Consider the following 19505-nt stretch of genomic DNA (forward strand, 5'->3'; position numbering starts at 1 on the left):
GTACAGGGCGGGGGGGGGGGTGGGGGAGCGGCGGCTGGAGGGTCCGGGGAAGAAAAGCCAGGCTAGTCTGCCAGAGTGAGGGGGGCTCCCCCAGGCCAGGTGGGCTAGGGTGGAGGGAAGGCGAGCGTGGCTGGAGCGGAGGGGGCTCTGGGGTCCGCCGGGCTGGGGGCTTCTCCCACACCCCCCCAGGCTCCTGGATCCTCTCCACATCTCCACTTTTCATGCCTCTCCCCCTAGGATGCCAAATTTGGCTCACGCAATCTGTCGTCTCTCTTCTGAGATTGGCACCGGGGACCAAAGCCGAGCGCATTACATCACCGCCGCTCCCCCTGCACGAGGAGAGGGAGGGACGGAGGGCCGGGGGGCAAGTGGCCAAGCTTCAACTTTCATTCCTGTCTCCCCGCTCACTCTTGGGCCTCAGTGCCCGGTGTTGGGGGCTTCCTGGAGCAGGGTCTTCCAGGCAGGAGGAGGACTCCAATCTTGGAAGGATCCCAGGGCCAGAGCAGGAGGTCCGACCGTGTAGCTGTCCCCGGGGGCTAGGTGGCGCCTGGGAGGCAGGGAGCCTAAGTGCTGCACAATCTGTCATTGCCTTGCTGTGTGACCTTGGCCAGGTCCCCCATCCCCAACCCTTGCCCTGTGCAGTGTCTACATCTGTGTGGAGCACAGTTGGGCACTCAAGATCTTGGTGACTCTCCTGAAAAAAGATTCCCTTGGGTCCTGCCGCTCTCCTGGGCGCAGGGGAGGAGTCCCGAATTTTGAATGGCTCTGTGACTTTTAGCAAGTGACTGACTCTACCGCCTCAGACCTGCACCTCCTCACCTGTCGGATGGGGATGACAGAGCCCTCAGAGGCAGTCGGTGTGAAGGAGGTACTAGAAACGTCTTAGGGGAAAAGACGGGGTCTCTGGCCCTGAAAGCGTAGACCCTCGGGGGCCCTGTGCTCCGCCCCCCCCCCCAGCCTGGGCTGGAGTCTTGGACCTTAAATCAGTCGTCTGATGCCCTTGTTTTACAAAAGTGGAAGCCAAGGCCCAAAGAGGGAAGTGGACCCCCACCCCAAGGTCATAGTGGGATTTGGGGGTTAGAGGAAGTAGAGGTGGGGCCTGAACCCGGTAGAAGCAGATAGGCAGGCAGGAGGACACAAAGCCCGCGGAACACTGGGCAAGATGGACAGGAGCCAGGAGCTTTGAGGGCCCGGTTCTCACCGAGGCTGCCTCTGTTCTCCCTTCCGGCCCTTGGCTCCCACCATCTCCACCACCCCTGGGCATCAACCCCATCCTGCATTTGGTCTGCTGCAAGAGCTCCCTTTCGGGCTTATTTTCTTTTTAATTTTTTTAAAAATCTGTATTTTTTTAAAAGCTTATTTATTTTGAAAGAGAGAGAGAGAGCAGGAGGAAGTGGGGGGGAAGGGCAGAGACAACGAGAGAGAGAAAATCCCAAGCAGGCTCCAAGCTGTCGGTGCAGAGCCCGACGTGGGGCCCAATCCCATGGACCGTGAGATCATGATCTGAGCTGAAATCAAGAGTCAGACGCTTGACGCGGGCTTAGCCTCCCAGGCTCCCCTCGGGCTCATTTGAAAGCGAGTTTTAAGCAGTCTGAGGCAGAGACAGACTAGATTTGGGGTTGAGTTAGAAGATTGCGGCCCCTTCTAGAAGATTCCCATAGCTGGAGGGAGAAAAAGATGGGGAGCCTCTGGATGTTTTGTGAAATAGTGAGCTTCGCGTTCCCAGAGCTACTTAAGCAGAACCAGATGAGCCCCTGCCAAGAATCCTGACCCAGTGAGTCCTGCTTTATGTGTGAGACTGAAGGGCGACCCCACCTTCACAATGCCAGGAGTCTTTCATATCCCAGGAGGGCCGGGTCCAGCAGCCGTCGCTTACCCACTCCCAGCAAGGAAAGTCACGCTGGGCATCGGGCTAGGAGCTCTTTGCAAACGCGTCCTCTTGCAATCCTCCCAACAGCCCCGCAGTGTCGATTTGACGTCCCTGTGTTACAGATGGGAGAGCCATGGCTCAGAGAGCCTACGTGATTTGCCCAAGGTCACACAGCAGGGAAGTGAATGAGTCTGGATTTGAGTCCTGGCCAGTCTGATTCTCGGGGGCTGTCGCTGGGACTTCCTTGAGAAAAGAGTGGAAAAAAGTCCCTCCCCTGGGCTGGGGCTTGGCAGGAGATGATGTGTCGCCCCCACAGCATGACACCCCCTCACGGATCCTCTGGGGGCTCCATTCTGAAGACATAGTTACAGACATGCACCCAAAGGAGAGCTCACTTTACAAATGGGAAGGCTGAGGTACAGAGACGAAGAATGACCTGCCCAAAGGTGCCCAGAGAGTCAGATTTGGGCCAGGGGTCTGTCCCTGCACCGTGAGTCAGGAAGCTCCTCTGGGCAGACGAGGGTGTTAGGTCTGGGACTGGAGGTGCAGACGGCTCAGTGTTTGGCCGAGGGCTGACTGCTGGCTCGAGGCTAGGGCTGTGGGGAGGCAAGTCGGCCTCGGGAATGCGGAGAAGGGAGCTGGAAGAGAAATCAGGAGCGACAGCGGGTCCACTTCTGTCCTCCCTGGTCCTGCCCCAGAGCCATCCACAGATGTCTGTGTCATATACCCTGGGGAAACTGTGGGTGGGACCTGGCAAGAAAGGAGACTCTTGGAGCTAGCAGCCTTGGGCGTGGCTCGCTGTGTGACCTGAGGTCAGTTCCTCACCCTCTCTGAGCTTGCGATGCTCATCTGTGTGACCAAGAATCCAGACTGAATGAGCGGTTTCACAATGTGGCAGCTGCTGGGCTGTCATCTCAAAGTGCTCCTCCCATCACCACGAGGACCCTGGGCCCTGGGAAGGGACAGGCAGGAATCCTGGAGGTTGGCATAACCTTTAAGCCTCCTCGGCGACTCAGCCCTCCTTGGGGTGTGGGGGGAATCTCCGGGCGCAGCCCTTCTTCTCCTTTTCATCTTTATTTTTCTCCTGCTCCCTCTTCCCCTTGCTACGTGGGCTGATCGCTGCTCAAACTTTTAATTCAGATGGTAATTGAAATAATAATATGGGCTGAGGCCCCTCTGCTTGTGACGCTGCAGCTGGTGGAGCTCGGCTATGAATAGACCCTGAGTCACACACGCGCGCTCCTGCCGGCGCGCACACGGGGCTCACGGGGTGGTGGGTGGGGTGCAGCGTGGGGGGCAGGGTGGGCTCGTGCTCCAGCTGGCTCGGGGTCTCAGCCCCCCACTCTCAAAGGCCTGGGCCCCTTCTGCCCCTGCAACCCACTATCTGGTCCCCATGGCGAACCTGCAAGACTTGGGACATCAGGGGTTCTCTCTGATTACCGGAGGGGAAACTGAGGTCCCAGCAAGGGGGAGTGCCCGGCAGGATGCAAATAGAAAGTGGCTGCAGACTAGGGTTGAGCCGGTGGGTTTGGCTTGATTCTGAGACCACTGTTCTGTCTCAGGGCACACAGGCAAACGAGGGAGAGGGGTGCTGGGGTGTGGCGCTGTCCCCCTCCTGTGTCCCCCTGCCTCAGTCCTGCCAGCCACCCTCGCACATGCTCTCACATGTTCCCTCGGGCGCACACCCAGACGCCCGGCTGCTCAGAGGCAGGTGCTGCTGCTTCGTGGCTGGGCTGCAGCGAGGTTTCCTTGGGGATCCTGCTGCAGAAACAGGGGACAGACCCCCCGGTGCCAGGCTCTAGGCGGGGCTTGTATTCATGGTTTTACTTGGTCCTCCTTGCCACCTTGTGGGGCCCATCATTCCCACTTCCCAGTTGAGGAAACTGAGGCTCAGCTAGAAGCAAGAGCTTGCCCAAGGTCTGCCGGGGTGGACGCAGCGGTATACCCTCATCCTGCCGGAATGCTCCTAGTTCTAGCCATTCTGGAACCCTCCACCTGGCCTGCTGCAGGAGGAAGCGTACGTCTCTTCCAGCCTGGGCCTCCCCCTTCTTCCCCCGCCCCCACCTCCGTTCCTCCCTGTGGCTACCTGGCCAGTGCCAGCAGCCGGAAATCCGGTCTCGGTGGGCAGGGAGAGGGGACGTGTCCATGAGGAGCAGTGGCAGGTCAAAGAGAGAGGCTACCAAGACGGATGATCCTTGGGGTTCCAGACTCCGGCTGGAGCTGTGCAGGGAGAGGGCCTGGCGGGGCCCTGTCAGCTGGGAGATTTGGTCTGGGCCTGCTCGGGTGGGCCCAGGGGGGGCGTCCTCAAGGGCAGAGTGGAGGTGGGGCTGGGTGTGGGGAGTGCGGTTGAGCAGAGTTACCCCTGGGCCTGGGACGATGGAGAAAATCCTCCCCAGCGTTTGCTGGGGGCCCCATAGGCTCCCGCATCTGCCCTTTCTCCAGCACTCTGCTGGGACACAGAGCCGCTGAGCCCAGAGACCCAGTCAATTGCCTAAGGTCACTCGGCAATGGTGGCAGAGCCAGGCTGGCCTCGCCCAGGGCTCCTCCGGACCCCTCTGCCTCCTCCCACCCCCAGGACTGCCAACACCCTCGCTCTGATTTAATCCCAGGTAGCCACTCACTTACCCTTGTGACCTTGACTAGTACGAGGAAGGACCTTTGCTCCTTCGTGAAGGGGGGGCGGCGCTGTGCTAGGCTTTTTCCTTTTGTTGCCCCCTCTGTTCTCAGAGCCCAGCCTGGCTCCACCTGGCCTGCAAGATGGGAGGGGACCCGCTGGGCCAGGGAGGGGAGGGGACCTGACTATGTGGGACTCATTGAGGCCTTGGGGAGGGAGTTTGCCCAACCTTGGTTTGGTGGCAGAATTGGCACCAGGTTTCAGCATCTGGCCTCTGGGACACCGCCCTCCCCCCACCAGCAAAATCTCTCCCCCACCCCAGCCTGCCGCTCCCCTCCCCACCTCTACCTCTACTCCAAACTCCCACTGTAAGCCTGAAAAGAGGTCCAAGCCCCCTGCCCTGTGAGAGTTAAGGTGCCGCTCAGCCCAGGGAACAGATGAAATGGAGGCCAGTGACTTAGAAACCCCATGGGGAGGGGCCAGGCCCAGAGCTGGTGGTGCCCTGGCTGTGGGCAGCCAGGTGATGGAGGGGAGAGGGGCTTAGTCACTTTGACACGTCATCACAGAACCCCCCTAAACCCCTCTTTAAAAATTATTTTAATGTTTATTTGTTTTTGAAAGAGAGAGAGACAGAGTGCGAGCCAAGGAGGGGCAGAGAGAGAGGGAGACAGAGAATCTGAAGGAGGCCCCAGGTTCTGAGCTGTCAGCACAGAGCCCGACATGGGGCTCGAACCCACGAACCGTGAGATCATGACCTGAGCTGAAGTCAGATGCTTCACCGACTGAGCCATCCAGGCACCCCAACTCCTCTTTCGATGGGGCTCACCATCTCCTGGGGGCATCCCACTGGGTCTGGAAGGTTCTACTAATTCGTTTCTGCCTCCCACTTTGGCTTTTGTTCTGAGGGACCCAGCTTATTCCCTACAAGAGAGGTGGCTGGCTTTCCTATTCCCCAAGGTTTCTCTCCTCTGGCCTCACTAGCCCCAGCTAAGGCCTGTGTGTCGGAGACAGATCTGGGTTCAAGTGCTCCTGCACCCCTGAGTGGCTGTGTGGCCCTGGGTAGCCTGTTCACTTCTCTGAGCCTCCATCCCCAGACCTGTGGGGTGGGGTGGGCTTCTTGATGGGAAGATCAGTGAGCTTTGACTGTCACCCGGCCTATTGTTGACCCGTGGGTGGCGCCTCCTGGCAAATTTCCAGGCCCCAGGCCCCACACTCACTGGCCATCACCTTCAGATACTGCGACTCCGGCCATCTTGGGTGTCAGCGCCTGAACCCTCTAGACCTGCATGGGTGGGGGTAGGGCTGGCTGAGAACCAGCGCCAAGCCGTGCAGCTGCAGATCCTCGGACCACCTGACCTTGGAAAGAGCCTCTCTGGCTGGGTTTCAGAGCCATCCCCCAGACACTGGGCAGAGCTGGGGAACAAGGAGGAGAAGGAACCGGGTGGGGCAGAGAGCGGGCATGGCTTCATGCTGTCACCCTGAGGTGACAGGCCAGGAGACAGGAGGATGGACCGCCGGCCATGGACGGGGGGTTGTCAGCTGCATGAATAGCACAGCAGAGGCTCCCTCCCCACATTTGTCTAATGAGGGAGTGAGCTCCTTGTCACGGAAGGTGTGCAAGCAGCTGCTGAATGACATCTGTTAGGAGGACGGCAGCAGGTACTGATACGGGGCCAAGAGAAGGGGTTAGACCCAGAACCCAGAGCCCTCATTGTCTGGGCCTCAGTGCGGAGGTCCTGTGACCCTAAGGGTCTAACAGACTTCCAAGGATTCCCTCACCACCTCCAACAACTCTCCCCACAGTTGTGCCCAGCAAAAGCCCATGGTCCTAGCATGGTCAAGACAGGCCCTGGCAGCTTGTGGCCATCCAGGGATACCAGGGGGGTAAAAAAAAAAAAAAGGTAGACAAGCCTTAGATCCCCCTCTCAACCCGCTCACCACTCCTGATCACCAGTGGGTCAGTGTTCTTAGATTACCCACAAGTCCTGATCCATTAGTGGCTGTGAAATGGATTTAGTAAGTTCACTCCTTATTTTTTTTAATAAGAAAAAAAAATCCCAAGTGCTTCCCATGTAGTGAGGGTAAGTGCTTCCCGTGTAGTGAGGGTAAGTGCTTCCCGTGTAGTGAGGGTAAGTGCTTCCCGTGTAGTGAGGGTAAGTGCTGCCCATGTAGTGAGGGTAAGTGCTGCCCATGTAGTGAGGGTAAGTACTTCCCGTGTAGTGAGGGTAAGTGCTGCCCATGTAGTGAGGGTAAGTGCTTCCTAGGTAGTGAGGGTAAGTACTTCCCATGTAGTGAGGGTAAGTGCTTCCCGTGTAGTGAGGGTAAGTACTTCCTGTGTAGTGAGGGTAAGTACTTCCCATGTAGTGAGGGTAAGTGCTGCCCATGTAGTGAGGGTAAGTACTTCCCATGTAGTGAGGGTAAGTACTTCCCGTGTAGTGAGGGTAAGTATTATTTTGTAACACTCTTCTTACAGCTTTGAAAAGATATATATTGTGTAGCGAGGAGCAATGTGCGGTATGTTTGTTTTTACTCCGGGTCTTGGCCAGAAAGCTCTATACCGCCCGGTATAGAAGCCCGGGAGGCAGCACTGAGAGACCCTCCGTGTGCCGATTCCTTCTCCAGGATGCTCCGTTCCTAGGAATATAAGCGCCAAGAATTCTAGGATGCCACTGCTCTGTCCTCAGACCCCCCTTCCCCTGGCCCAGCAGCGAACTTGGCTCCAGGCCTTCGAGCCCCCACAGACAACCCCCGGGGCCTCCGTCCCTTCATGGCCCAGCCCCGCTTTTTCTTCGCCCTTCCTGCTTGCCCCACATCTTCCCGGGGACCTCTCCCTGAGCCCTCTGGCCTCGCAGACCCTTTGTCTCGGGGCCTCACATGGGGACCTCGGCAAAGCACCGGTGTGTCCCACTCGCTTCTCTTCCCTGAGTGCATGGCCGGTGCTTAGTAAACGTTCATTCATTTACTCAGCGGTTTATAGAGCACCTTGGAGACGAGGCTCTGTGCTGAGCCCGAGACACAGCAGGCAGGAGGGTGATGAATGAATGAATGAGTGAATGAATGGAGTCTGTGAGTCTCTGGCCTTAGACGCCTGCTGGGCAGATGGTCCCAATGGTGAGCACACAGCACTCGGCCTGTGTGTCAGGCCTTGTGATAGGGACCGTCACTCATTCCGAGGATGGGCAGCAGCGTTGGGGTAGAAGCAGCGGCTGAGGGTCCCTGCCGCTCTCTCTGGCCCCTCTGAACCTGCCCGCCTGCCCCGGCCTCCCCCACCCTCCTCCTCCAGTCCTTGGAATCTCTCTTCTGCGCCTAGAGCCCTGGGTATGAATCAGGGACACCCTGCTCACCCCCTGGGGGACCCCTTCAGAGAAGCCTGTGCTCTGTGGCAGGTGAGGCAAAGGGCCTGGGGCCTCAGACGGTCCTGCGCTCACTCTGATGCCACAGAAGGTCTCCATCTGGCTCCGCGTGGAGGCCACCTCCGCCTGAGAGGTTCTCCCTGACTACGGGGACAGGAATAACTTCTCCTTGGTCACATTCTGTCATATCCCCTGCTTCGGTGCTTCGCGGGAATTGTGACGAGCCGAAATTAATCTGGTCTCCCCACCAGTCGTCAGAGGTTTGTTAAGGGTCCGCTCGGTGCCGGGCACCGGGGGTCAGGGGAGAAGCAGATGCTCAAGACCCCTGCACTTCAGGGACGGGTGATCGGCTCGGATCGCAGAGATGCCGGGAAGCTCAGGACACAGACGGAGAGCACCAGGGCGGCCTCTTGGAGGAGGCAGGCTCTGACTCACACCGGAACGTAGCAAGGTGTGTGAGCAGTGGCGTCTTGGCGCGTCTCAACCAGAAGGGACGGCCAGTGTAACGACCAGAGACAGGAACACATTTGCTGTGTTCGAGGAACAGGAAGAAAGGCCTGAGTGGCGGGGAGTGGGGTGGAGAGGAGAGCTCAGGGGGATCCAAGCAGGGGGGGACAACGTGGGTCCTCAGCCCACATGGACGAGGGACGGCGGCGGGGGAGGCCCTGGAGCCGTCCGGTCAGGGAGGACGTGGCAGGCTGGACGGGCAGGGCGTGGGGCGGTGCCCCTTCCCGGGGAAGCTCCTGGATCCGGGTGAGTTGAGGGTACCAGCCTGGGTGCTGCTAGAGGTGCCCATGCAGAGGCTGCAGGGGGGAGAGGGAGGGGTGCCTTCAGGCCTGGAGGACTCACGGAGGAGGGCAGAGGTGAGCCAGGGTCCCCTTCAGAGCTGCCGAGTCCCGGAGAGGAGCCCTGGAGGAGACCATGGATGATGGCAAGGACCTCCTTCGATACGGGCTCCTGCGCTTTACAGTTTATAAACTCTTCCCATCCACAGCCGCCATTCATCGTCACGGCATGCCTAGGAAGTGGGCGTTATTCCTCCCCATTTTCTGGCCGCGACTCAGAGAAGTTAAGGCATTTTCCCAAGGCCACACAGCACAGAAGTTACGCAGCCTCAGGCTTCCTGGGATCACGGGCCCTTTGGAGGACCTTATGAACACCATCAGCCTTCTCAGAAAAATACACATATGTGTGCACTAATTTTAAACCCTTCGATGTGTCTTTTTTTCTGTAGGTAATACATTCATAAGGTTCTAAAATTAACAAGACACAAACAGGAATACAGTGAGAATTCTTCCTCCCACCCCATCCCCAGCCACCTGCTTCCCCTCCCCGGAGGCAGCCAATGTCACCAGTTTCCTGGGTCTCCATCCATAGACCAGCGCAGACAAGCAAACACGCGTGCCTATAAATTTCTTTCTCTCTTCTTTTACACAAATGGTAGATACTACACTCAACGTTCATCATGCTTGCCTTTTTTTTTTTTTTTGGCTTAAAAACACATCTTGAAGACCCACATCGCTCCTTCCCGGGCTCCCTCCTCCCTTTTTCTCCCTGGCGGTGCCATGTGCCATTCACAGTGGGCACTGGCTGCTTCCAGGTCAGGCTGGGCAAACAAGGCGCCTGGCTTCTCACGCGAGTGAGGTCCCGGGGGTGGCCCAAGGGCCCCAGACAGTGCGTCCCCATGCCTCTCCGAAGCCACCCAGGGCTACGCAGAGCAAGGCAGGAAGCAAGCCTGGGACTTTGGCTCTGACTCCCATTCCCTGACCCCCCTTCTTCCCACACTGATTCTTAAGTGTGGCCTGTGAGCCCATCAGAGAACCCAGAGAACCCTGTGCCCGCGTGAGTGAGGGGCAATAACCCCACGCCCCACAGCTCCGGGGGACCCCTCCCCTACCAGCAGCCCCAGATCCTGGAGTCTGGTTTGCCGAGAGACCAAGGTTGGGGTGGTGGTCTCCGAGCCCACCCCCTTCCCCTGCCTGCTCCTGCCCCCAGGCCCCCCATGGCCTCTGTCCCCATGCCTTGCCTTCTCCCATTGCCAATGTCCTCACTTCACCCTTTGTGGCCAGGGAGGGACAGCATCCAAGAGGAGAAGGGACGTGGGGCCCTTCGAGGTCTGGGCTGGTCAGGGCCAACTGGGCAGCTCTGCTAAACCCCCTCTTTGGTTTTGAGGGACCCATTGTCCTGTTGCTCCTCTCTCTGCTGCTGTGCTGGGTTGGGGTCCCCCTTCCGTGTGCAGGAGGTGCCCAGCGGCCCCGGGCCCTCCCCTCCTCTTCCCGGCATTCCTGCTCCAGGCAGCTGCCTCCTGCACAACCTAAACCACCGCCTCAGGTGATCTGAACCGACAGTCTGCGTCCCGACCTCGGGGTCTGACAGGCTGCAGATTTCTCCACCTGGACACCCACAGCCACCACACGCTGGACACAAACCTGTCCCCTTCCGGCGTCCTCTTGTTACCTGTTCCCAACACCTCTCTTCCCAACCCCCCATGCAACCCGACAGCGAGCCCCACATGGAAATTTAAAAGATCAAACCAGGCCAACCCCAACCACCTGTGGCCGTGAGGATGAACTCCGCGATCCTCCCCCCGCCTCTGGGGCCTCACCTTGGGCAGGTTTGCTTCCCCGCTTCTTGCTCCCTTCACTCCCACTACCTGGCCTAATGCAGATTCTCGACTCACCAAGCTCTTTCTGGAACATTCTACACACCACCTGTCACACACAGACACACAGTGCTCCTCACCGACTGGACTCCCAGTGACTCCTCAGGTTTTGGTTTCTTTCTTTTTTTCTTTTTTAATTTTTGAGAGACAGAGAGAGACAGTGCGAGCTGGGGAGAGTCAGAGAGAGAGGGAGACACAGAATCCGAAGCAGACCCCAGGCTCTGAGCTAGCTGTCAGCACAGAGCCCGACGCGGGGCTCGAACCCACGAACTGTGAGATCTGACCTGAGCCAAAGCCGGACAGTTAACCGACGGAGCCACCCAGGCGCCCCAGGTTTTGATTTCAATGTCCCTCTCTCAAAGAGGCCTTAGGGCACCCCCACCCACCAGCGCCGCCTGGCCCCGGCTCACATCCTGCCCAACCTGTCCCTCAAGCAGCTCGCCTCACTTTCTGCCCGCCCGTCTATGCGGACGCAGACGCGCTTATGTGTGCAGCAGCTGTCCGTGGCTGATCCAAAGCCTGGGGGAGTCCCCGGCCTGGGGCTGACCCCCAGCAAGGGTGCAGTAAATAGTACGTGACTGAGCGACTTTGAATGAGCAGCAGACCAGGCCGCTGAAAGCCACGGCGAGGCCGTGGGGACCCACCACCACTGAGAGAGCTGAGGATGTTCTGGAAAAAAAAAGCCTTCAGGGATCTGCTCTCGCCATCTAATCCCTGTATAAGGAGGGCACAGGTGTTTGGGGACAGTCCCTTTGGTGGGACTGTCTGGCCAATAGAGGGGGCTCCTGGGTGGGGGAGCTCTCCAGCAGGCTAGGGGCCAGGCGCCGGCAGAGCAGTAAAGGGCACATGTACGGGTTGGAGCAGTGACCCTGGGGTCCTCCGGCCACCAGCTCTGCCACGTGACCAGAAGGCCTCCCTGGACATTCCAGGGAACTTTCCTTCCTTCCTTCCTCCTCCCTTTTTTTCTTTCTCCTTCTCCTTCTCCTCCTCCTTCTTCTTCAAGTGTTTATTTTGAGGGAGGGGGACAGACACAGGGAAAAAGAGAGAATCCCAAGTAGGCTCCGTGCTGTCAGTGCAGACCCTGATTCGGGGCTTGAACTCATGAACTGTGAGATCATGACCTGAGCCAATGTGAAGAGTCACACGCTCCACTGACTGAGCCACTCGGGCGCCCCACCAGGGGACTTGCTTTCTAAGCCTGTTCACCTGTTGGCTGCGCGGCTGGGAGGGGGAGCTGGGAGCCGGGGTGCAAAGCTGAAGGAATGAACCAGTTCGCCAGACACGGCTCAGAGCCCCTCGGGGAGCCCAGAGTCCCCCGTGCGTCTGGCTCTAAAATCAGGGACCAGGGGCACCTGGTTACCAGTCAGTCGAGCGTCTGACTTCGGCTCAGGTCCTGATCTCACAGTTTGTGGGTTCAAGCCCCACGACAGGCTCTGTGCTGACAGCTCAGAACCTGGAGCCTACTTTGGGTTCTGTGTCTCCTTCTCTCTCTGCCCCTCCCTTACTCTCTCTCTCAAAACTAAATAAACATTTAAAAAAATAAAATAAATTAAAAAAATAAAAAATAAAATAAAATCAGGGACCAGGTCCTGGTTCCAACTGGCCCTGTCACCCAGCCTCTCCCTTCCCGAAAGGGCTGACTGCACGGAGCATGACACATAGTAGGGCTTGATAAACGTTTACTGAGTGGAAGAGACAACGTGACAGTGTTCCTTCCGGGCAGGAGCGGAGAATGCCTAATGAACGCGCTCTGGCATCGACCGCCCAGGTCTAAAACCTGGCTCTGCCACTAATGAGCTGTGTGACCTTGGGCAAGTTGCTGGACCCCTCTCTGCCTTCGTTTTCTTCTAAAGTAGGTGGAGAAGTGGTAACTTCCTCTGAGGTCACGGTGAGGACGGCAGGAATTGATCAGCGTGGAACACTCAGGGCCGGCACAGAGGAAGCGCCTGCTAAATGCTCCGCGTGGAGTTTGCAATGTCACCCCGTGGGCCGGTGGGGGAGGGACTACGCGTGCAGGGGGATTTCGGGGCATAGAAAGTGTGAGGGAGGAAACGGCATTCACTGAGCACCCACCGTGTGGCCTGCACGGCTGTGACTAGTGACAGTCAGCGTCTGGCCCTCACCACCACCCTGCAAGGTAGGCATCACCACGTTCCTTTGCCAGGGAAGAGACTAAGGCTCAGAGAGGTCAAGGAGTCTGCTGGAGCGAGGCGGGATGGTCCCATTTGTGGGCCAGCCTGGGAAGACTCTGAGGTCACTGTCCTCCCTCACCTGCTCCCGGGGCGGGGGGCGGGGCCATGTGATGGGGCAGCGCTGACTCTGGGGAGCTGTGGCTGAAATTCAGGCGAGGTCAAGGGAAGGACTACTGCTCGGCTCTGGGAGTGATTTGTACCCACTTAGCAATCATTTACTCTGTGCCCATTTGTTCCTCATTATGGTTTTATGAGGAAAGGTCTATTGTTAGCCCTACCTAGAGATGAGGCGTGTATGGACCAGAGAGGCTAAGTAATTTGCCCAAGGTCACACAGGTGGAAAGCGGTACAGAGATTCCAGAGTTGAAGCCACGGCAGGGGGAAGGTGTGGGCTCTTGAGACCCACCAAGGGGAGGTGGTCAAACCTTCTGGGGCCTGAGGAGCAGGACAGGGGCCTCCAGAGGGCTGTGGGCGAGAGGGGACACGCTGCCACCATATCCCCAATGCTAGAGCCGGCCTCGGCTCCCTTGTGCTCTTGAGGAGCACGGCTCAGCCGCCGGGGCCTTGAGCCCTTTCCCAACCCCAGTGCACAGCACTGTGTGTCAGAGCAGAATGAAACCTCCCCCAAACCAGGCCTTCCTGGCCTGAGACGCCACAGTCAGAGTGGGAGAAGAAGGGGCAGCCCCTGTGCTCCTCACGGGGCTGGGAAAGGGGACAAAGGTGTCCGTGCCGTCCGCTGCCCCCAGGGAAATCCTCCGACCCTCTGGACCCCATCCTGGGTGCACTGAGTTAGTAACCTTCCCCCCCCCCCCATTGCCCTGCGCCTGCTCCCTCTGGGAGAAGAGAAATGTCAGTCAGCCTCCTTGTCCAACCCCCAGAGGGGTTCAGGGGTGAATGGGGCTGATCAGACTCAGGAACACCCACCGGACCCCCCGCCTTATTTCAGACTCTGTGCTGGGCGCCTTCTTTCGTTACATCCTCCTGCTCTCCTGCCTCAGAGCAGACACGGTCCCCATTCTGCGGTCCCCATTCTGCGGATGGAGGGAAGGAGCCCCCCGGCGGGAGGAGTTTAGTGGGGAGGCCGGGGCTGGAAGCTGGGTTTCCCGACTCCCTGTCTCCTCCTCATCATCATCTTCATCGGCAGCACCGCCACCACCTTCATCCGCAGATTCCGTGCATTTTACCCGCAAGGCCCCCCCTGAACCCTTGGCCAGAGTCTCTGTTCCCGCTAGTTGTCACATGTGTCTCAACAAGGGCCCGGGGACGTAGGTACTATTGGCATCACTTCCACTTCGCAGAGGGCTTGGCCAGCATGTCATTTTTCTGAAGTTGAAAAGGAGCCTGGTGGTGCAGACAGGCAGGGCCGGCCGAGGGGCTCAGAGAAAGCAGGGCTGCGGCTGGTGACACAGCCAAGGAAGGGTCAGAGGCCGGGTCCTGGGGGGCAGGGGTTGGGCCAGGCCTGGGGGTGCTGAGGAACTGGGGAGAGACACAAGGGACCCGTGTTGGTTGCTCAGGGCGCCCGAAGCCAGGTGGGGGGACCAGGGTGAGCCGGGGACCTGGAGCCAGCCGGACCTGAGTCAGAATCGCAGCTCTGCCACTTCTGCGGTGACCCCCATCCTTGTCCCCACCCCCCCACCCCCAGCCTCTGATTCTTCAGCTTGGAAGAGAAATAATAACCCTGCTCGTTGCCGTGGTAGGTGCTTAATAAATACTTGTGAAATAAACAAAGGGCGGCAGTGACGATTCAGTGAGAGAGACCAGGCAGTGCCTGGTGGGGAGCTGACACTTCCAGAAGGTTGCTTGCCTGAAAGAGGCCACAGAGAAGGAGACAGTTCCAGCGGGGCCCCAGGGCTGAGCAGTGTGCCCTTGGGCGAGTCACTTCACCTCCCCGCTTGTCCCCGCCAATGACAATTAGATGTGTAGAGTCCCCGCAGGCTCGCCAACTGTCCCTAAGTGTGGCCTTCTGGCCTTTTCTTTTGCCCTGTGAGGGAGCCTGCCTACCTTAGGGGTCTGGAAAGGCCGCTGCTGGGGGCGGAAGGTGGGGCGAGGTCACCTGCGGTCATCAGTAATTGTCCTGTGAGTGCGGCGGGTGCCCGCAGGGGGATGTGCCCTCCTAGCCTGCCCGGGTTTCGGAATTCACCTGGAACTGCTGTGTGTCACTTTATCAGCTTTTCTTTCTTTGTTTTTAAAGCCTATTTATTTTGAGAGAGTGCAAATGAGGAAGGGGCCGAGAGAGAAAGAGAGAGAGAGAGAGAGAGAGAGAGAGAGAGAGAGAATCCCAAGCAGTCTCCACACTGTCAACACAGAGCCCAACAAGGGGCTCGAACCCACAAACCGTGAGATCACAACCTGAGCCGAAACCAAGAGCTGGATGCTTAACCCACTGTGAGCCACCCAGGGGCCCCTATCCGCTTTTCTTTTGCAAAGGAGGTTGTTGGGGGGGGGGATGTGGTGTCATAAATTCAGAGGGACAACAGAGTGACAGGCGTGGGGTCTCTTTCCTGCCTCCTCTGGACCCCTGGCAGGCAGAGTGTCCAGCAAGCTAGTGACAGTGCCTGCGAGTTGACAGCTCTGTGCCTCACCGTGCCACAGCCCTGCTCTTGGCCTCGGTTTCTCTAGTTGTCCAGTGAAGTCTGGACTCGGGGCTCCAGATTTTAGATGTTTACAGCACAGTCAAACTAAATGGAAAATTATTATTTTTTTTTTGGTAACTGACACAACATTGTCAATCCTTCATTTTGCCCAGAAGGGACATTATGGCTTTTTAAAATTTACTTTTAAAAGTACTTATTTATTTTTGAGAGACAGAGACAGTGACAGAGTATGAGCTGGGGAGAGGCCGAGAAAGAGAGAGAGAGAGAGAGAGAGAGAGAGAGAGAGACAGAATCCGAAGCAGGCTCCAAGCTCTGAGACATCAGCACAGAGCCCGATGCAGGGCTCCAACACAAACCATGAGATCATGACCTGAGCCAAAATTGGACACTTAACTGACTGAGCCTGCTGCACCCCCCTCCGGGCACTCCAGGACATTAGGTTTTTAAAAGCAGCAGGCATCTCCCAAAGAAAGTTTACCATGAAAAGAGTCCCAAGTGACTCAGAACAGTCAGCAGGGGAAGCTGGCCAGGGAGGGGAAGGACTTGCCCAAGGTCCCCCACCCCCACCCCGCAAGGCTGGGAGAGGGGCCCGGCCTCCCAGAGCCTCTGCTGTAGAAAATGTGCTGAAACCGTGTTCTTCCATGTGTGTTCATTTCATGGCACACTTGTTGCAGGAGAATTAGACCAGCTTCCCGCCCTCTGGAAAAGTCCGGTTTCGCTGTGGGCACAATACAGGCACCTGCACAACCAGGCCATGTGTTAATACAACACGTGTGGCTCCTCTTTGACGCTCTGTGCCCTTTCTTGTTTGCACTGTTCCCTTGGGCCCAACAAAGCCCTGGGTGACAAACAAGGGAAAGGAAACCTGGCCGTCTCCCGGCCGCTGTCACATGGAAGCCCGATGCCAGGAGTCATACTTTGTAGGTTTCGGTCAGGCGTCCTGAGGGGTGCTGCGGTGAGCCTGTCATTCCTGCCGAAGGAGTTAGCGGTGACGGCAGTGTTCACGTCTTTGAACAGGTCACTACAGACAGGACCCTCACCAACTGGAAGTCTTGGAGGGGGGGACAGGCTGCACCCGGGCTCCTCCGTGTAGGAGGGTGATGGGTCTGAGGGTAGCTTTCCCACTGGCTCCTGAACGGACGTTCTGGAGTGTGGCAGAGCAAGCAGAGCGATGGGCACCGGGCCTGGCACACCGCCGGGGTTGGGGGCAAGCGGACCCCCCACTGGGCTGAGGTGTGAGGCCGGCGGTGGGGATGGGGTGAGGGAAAGGCAGGGGCTGGAGGAGTGTCCAGTGGGGACACGCGGAGCCTCAGGGCTGACCCTGGAGCGTGGGGCCAGGCTGATTCCTGCTACGTCTGCTCAGAAAGTAGGGAGTGGGCAGTGCTGGTGAGGGAGGACCGGTGGCCGAGAGCACGCAGAGGTCAGCTCCCTTACCCTCACCCCCAGGGCCCTCCTAGAGGATGAGAACCCCCGACAGCACAAGTCCCCTTGGGCAGAGAGCCAGTGGTCCCCAGCACCCTGGGTTGGGGTTTGGCCTTGGGTAGGGCCTTCGCCCTGTCTGGTCATCTGTCAAAGGCCAGGTCATCCCCCTTTGTCCCCTCTGCCTCTCTTCCTGAGGCCTGTGGCTCAACTATCAATGCCTCTTACTCGGCACCCCCAGGTGGTTCCAGGGCCTGCTGGGGCCATGCAGGTGCCCTCTTTTCTGGCCCCAAACTGCACCCCAAGCACTCCAGGGAGGATGCTCTTTTTTCCAGGAGCACCTTAACTGTCCAGAAGCTCTGGGGGCGGGCCTGGAGTGCCCTGGCTCCGGGCTGGTGCACCTCGCCCCACTCTGGGACCCTTAGTAAATCTGGGCCTCAGATATAAAATGAGAGTCTTGAAATCAGTGATCACAGGTTCCTTCTGGCTCTGGTTCCTTCTGCGATGCTAATGGAGGCATTCAAGACAGTGGGACAGAGCAGAAGGAGCTGTTTAGTGAAGGAAGACCTCCCTAAAGACAGAAGGTGCTCCTGGGCCCCCACTTTCTTCAGGCTACCACCTGGAGCCCTGGCTGTTAGGGCTCTGGGGGAGGTGGCAGAGAGAGTCTGGGACTCTCTGCTGAAGTTGTGACCTCCTAAGGGCCGGCACCGCACACCCACATTGTCTGTTAGGTCTTCCACTGATGGCGCTCATTGGTCCCATTTTCCGGAAGAAGACACTGAGGCTCCCAGCCGCCAAGTAACTGGCCCATGTTGTGCGGCTGATGAAGGACTTCAGGGCATGACTGTGGGACCCAGGGAGCGCTTCTGAAGTTGGGAGAGAAGAACCCAGAGTGGGGGGGTGATGGCGGGGGAGGAGGGGGGCAGGGCTCACTCTCCCCGGGCCTGGCCGCGGGAGGGAGGCGCACCCGGGAAGAGGCGCAGGCAGGCTCCAGGCTGTTGATCTCTAAATTACAGCGTTGGCGCACACGGGTTGCTGCGGCAACCGAGTTGTCCTGAACGGGGAAGTGTATAAACATTGCCACAGATGCACAATTAGATCAGGAAGAAGAATAGAACAGAAAATAGAAACTTCCAGCCTTATATAATTCTGGGCCAAAACGTTACCGGGAGCCCAGGCCCAGGCCCAGCCCTGCCAGCGGCTGGGTGTTCCCCCCCACCCCCCGCCACTGCCGCCCCAACAGCACCCTCTCTTTCCTGGGGCCCCAGTGGAAGGGAGGGGTGAAGGGAGGGTCTGCCCTCTGTGGGCCCAGCTGGTGCCACCCGGCGGGGTAAGGGCCGTCCGCCTCCAGTGAAACAGCTGAGGACACTGACAGGTGAATCCTGCCTCTCGCCAGCTTCCTCCTGCTCTTGAGAAGTGGGGAAGGAAGACAGGAGGGTGACTGGTTTTAACCGAGCACCTGCTATTTCCTAAGGTGCTGGGAGCTAGGGTTTTGATACCCATTTTCCAGGTGGGGAAACCGAGGCTCAGAGAGGGGAACTGAGTTTTCTGAGGTGTCACAACGAGGAGGTGGGTGTCTGAGTCTGCCTCTGGGTCTCCACGCCGTGAGTTCTCAGATGTCTATGGCACTTGGGGAACTGAAGTTTAGACACACCTGTGTTTGGATTTATGCATCAGCTGTGTGGCCTTGGGCAGGTCACTTCCCCTCTCTGAGCCCTGTTCCTTCGCCTGTGACATGGGACTGGCAATGCCCACACTGGAGCCAAAGCTCGAGGGTCCGCCTTCCTAGGCCTTGACTACCACCGTGGGTATTTTCGCCTTCTTCTCTTCAGTAGGCCAGGGGTCAGGACAGGAACCAAGGGGTGGTGACAGATGTCAGCACAGTCTGGGAGGACTTTCTGCAACCATAGGGATGTTCTCTGTCAACTCTGGTAATGCAGCCAGAGGGCACTTGAAATGTGCGGCACTGATGTTAAAACTGCATTTAGCTTAAAGTGAAAGTCAAAAGCCACAGGCGGCCACTGGCTGCTGTGCTGGGCCACCTAGGAGGGTGTCCAGCCCCCGAGAGACCTGAGAGGGCAGAGGCTGGACCCAGGGAGGCGAGTGGGGGGGGTGCAGAGCCTTCACAGCTCCCTTGTGCTGGGGACATGTGGGACAGAGGGTGGGGCCACGACCCACGGGTATGAGGAAGGCCCCCAGCAGGGGTGGGAGACAGGGAGGGCTGCAGGGGGCAGCATGAGGGGATATGCTGGTGGCTTCTCCTTCCGGTCCTTGGTCCTCGGAGGCGCTGGCCCTGGTCCTGACACTCCCGCCTGAATGGAGAGGCCTGACCAGCCACATTCTGCCCGCAGGGGGAGGAGGTGTGTCCCGGGCCAGGCCCCGCCCTTCATGAGCTCTCCGGGTTGGGGTGGCGGTGGTGGCATCCGCCAGCCGCCTGCACCTCACCTGTCGGCTTCTCCTCCCCAGGCCCTGCGTCTCCCCAGGTGACCACGCCGGCGTCAGGACATGCACGGGCACAGCCGCAACGGGCAGGCCCACGTGCCCCGGCGGAAACGCCGCAACCGCTTCGTCAAGAAGAACGGCCAATGCAATGTCTACTTCGCCAACCTGAGCAACAAGTCGCAGCGCTACATGGCGGACATCTTCACGACGTGCGTGGACACGCGCTGGCGCTACATGCTCATGATCTTCTCCGCGGCCTTCCTCGTCTCCTGGCTCTTCTTCGGCCTCCTCTTCTGGTGTATCGCCTTCTTCCACGGCGACCTGGAGGCCGGCCCGGCGGCGGCGGCCTCGGCGGCCTC

At 58.6% G+C, this 19505-nt stretch overlaps 1 protein-coding gene across 5 annotated transcripts in view; it reads left to right on the forward strand.

The window, feature by feature from the left end:
• KCNJ4 (potassium voltage-gated channel subfamily J member 4) overlaps positions 1-19505 on the forward strand; it is a 24436-nt gene that overhangs the window by 3451 nt on the left and 1480 nt on the right. For 4 of the 5 annotated variants that reach the window (XM_029954298.1, XM_029954294.1, XM_029954296.1 and 1 more), the window contains exon 2: positions 19171-19505. This exon is cut by the window's right edge and continues 1480 nt beyond it. In XM_029954298.1, the coding sequence (XP_029810158.1) occupies positions 19210-19505 (296 nt within the window). In that variant the 5' untranslated portion in view covers positions 19171-19209. Of the gene's footprint in view, positions 1-19040; positions 19065-19170 lie in introns of those variants that run through there. The other variant, XM_029954295.1, reaches the window with a different exon arrangement.

The sequence above is a fragment of the Suricata suricatta genome, chromosome 10, assembly GCF_006229205.1.
Source record: "Suricata suricatta isolate VVHF042 chromosome 10, meerkat_22Aug2017_6uvM2_HiC, whole genome shotgun sequence".
NCBI lineage: Eukaryota > Metazoa > Chordata > Mammalia > Carnivora > Herpestidae > Suricata > Suricata suricatta.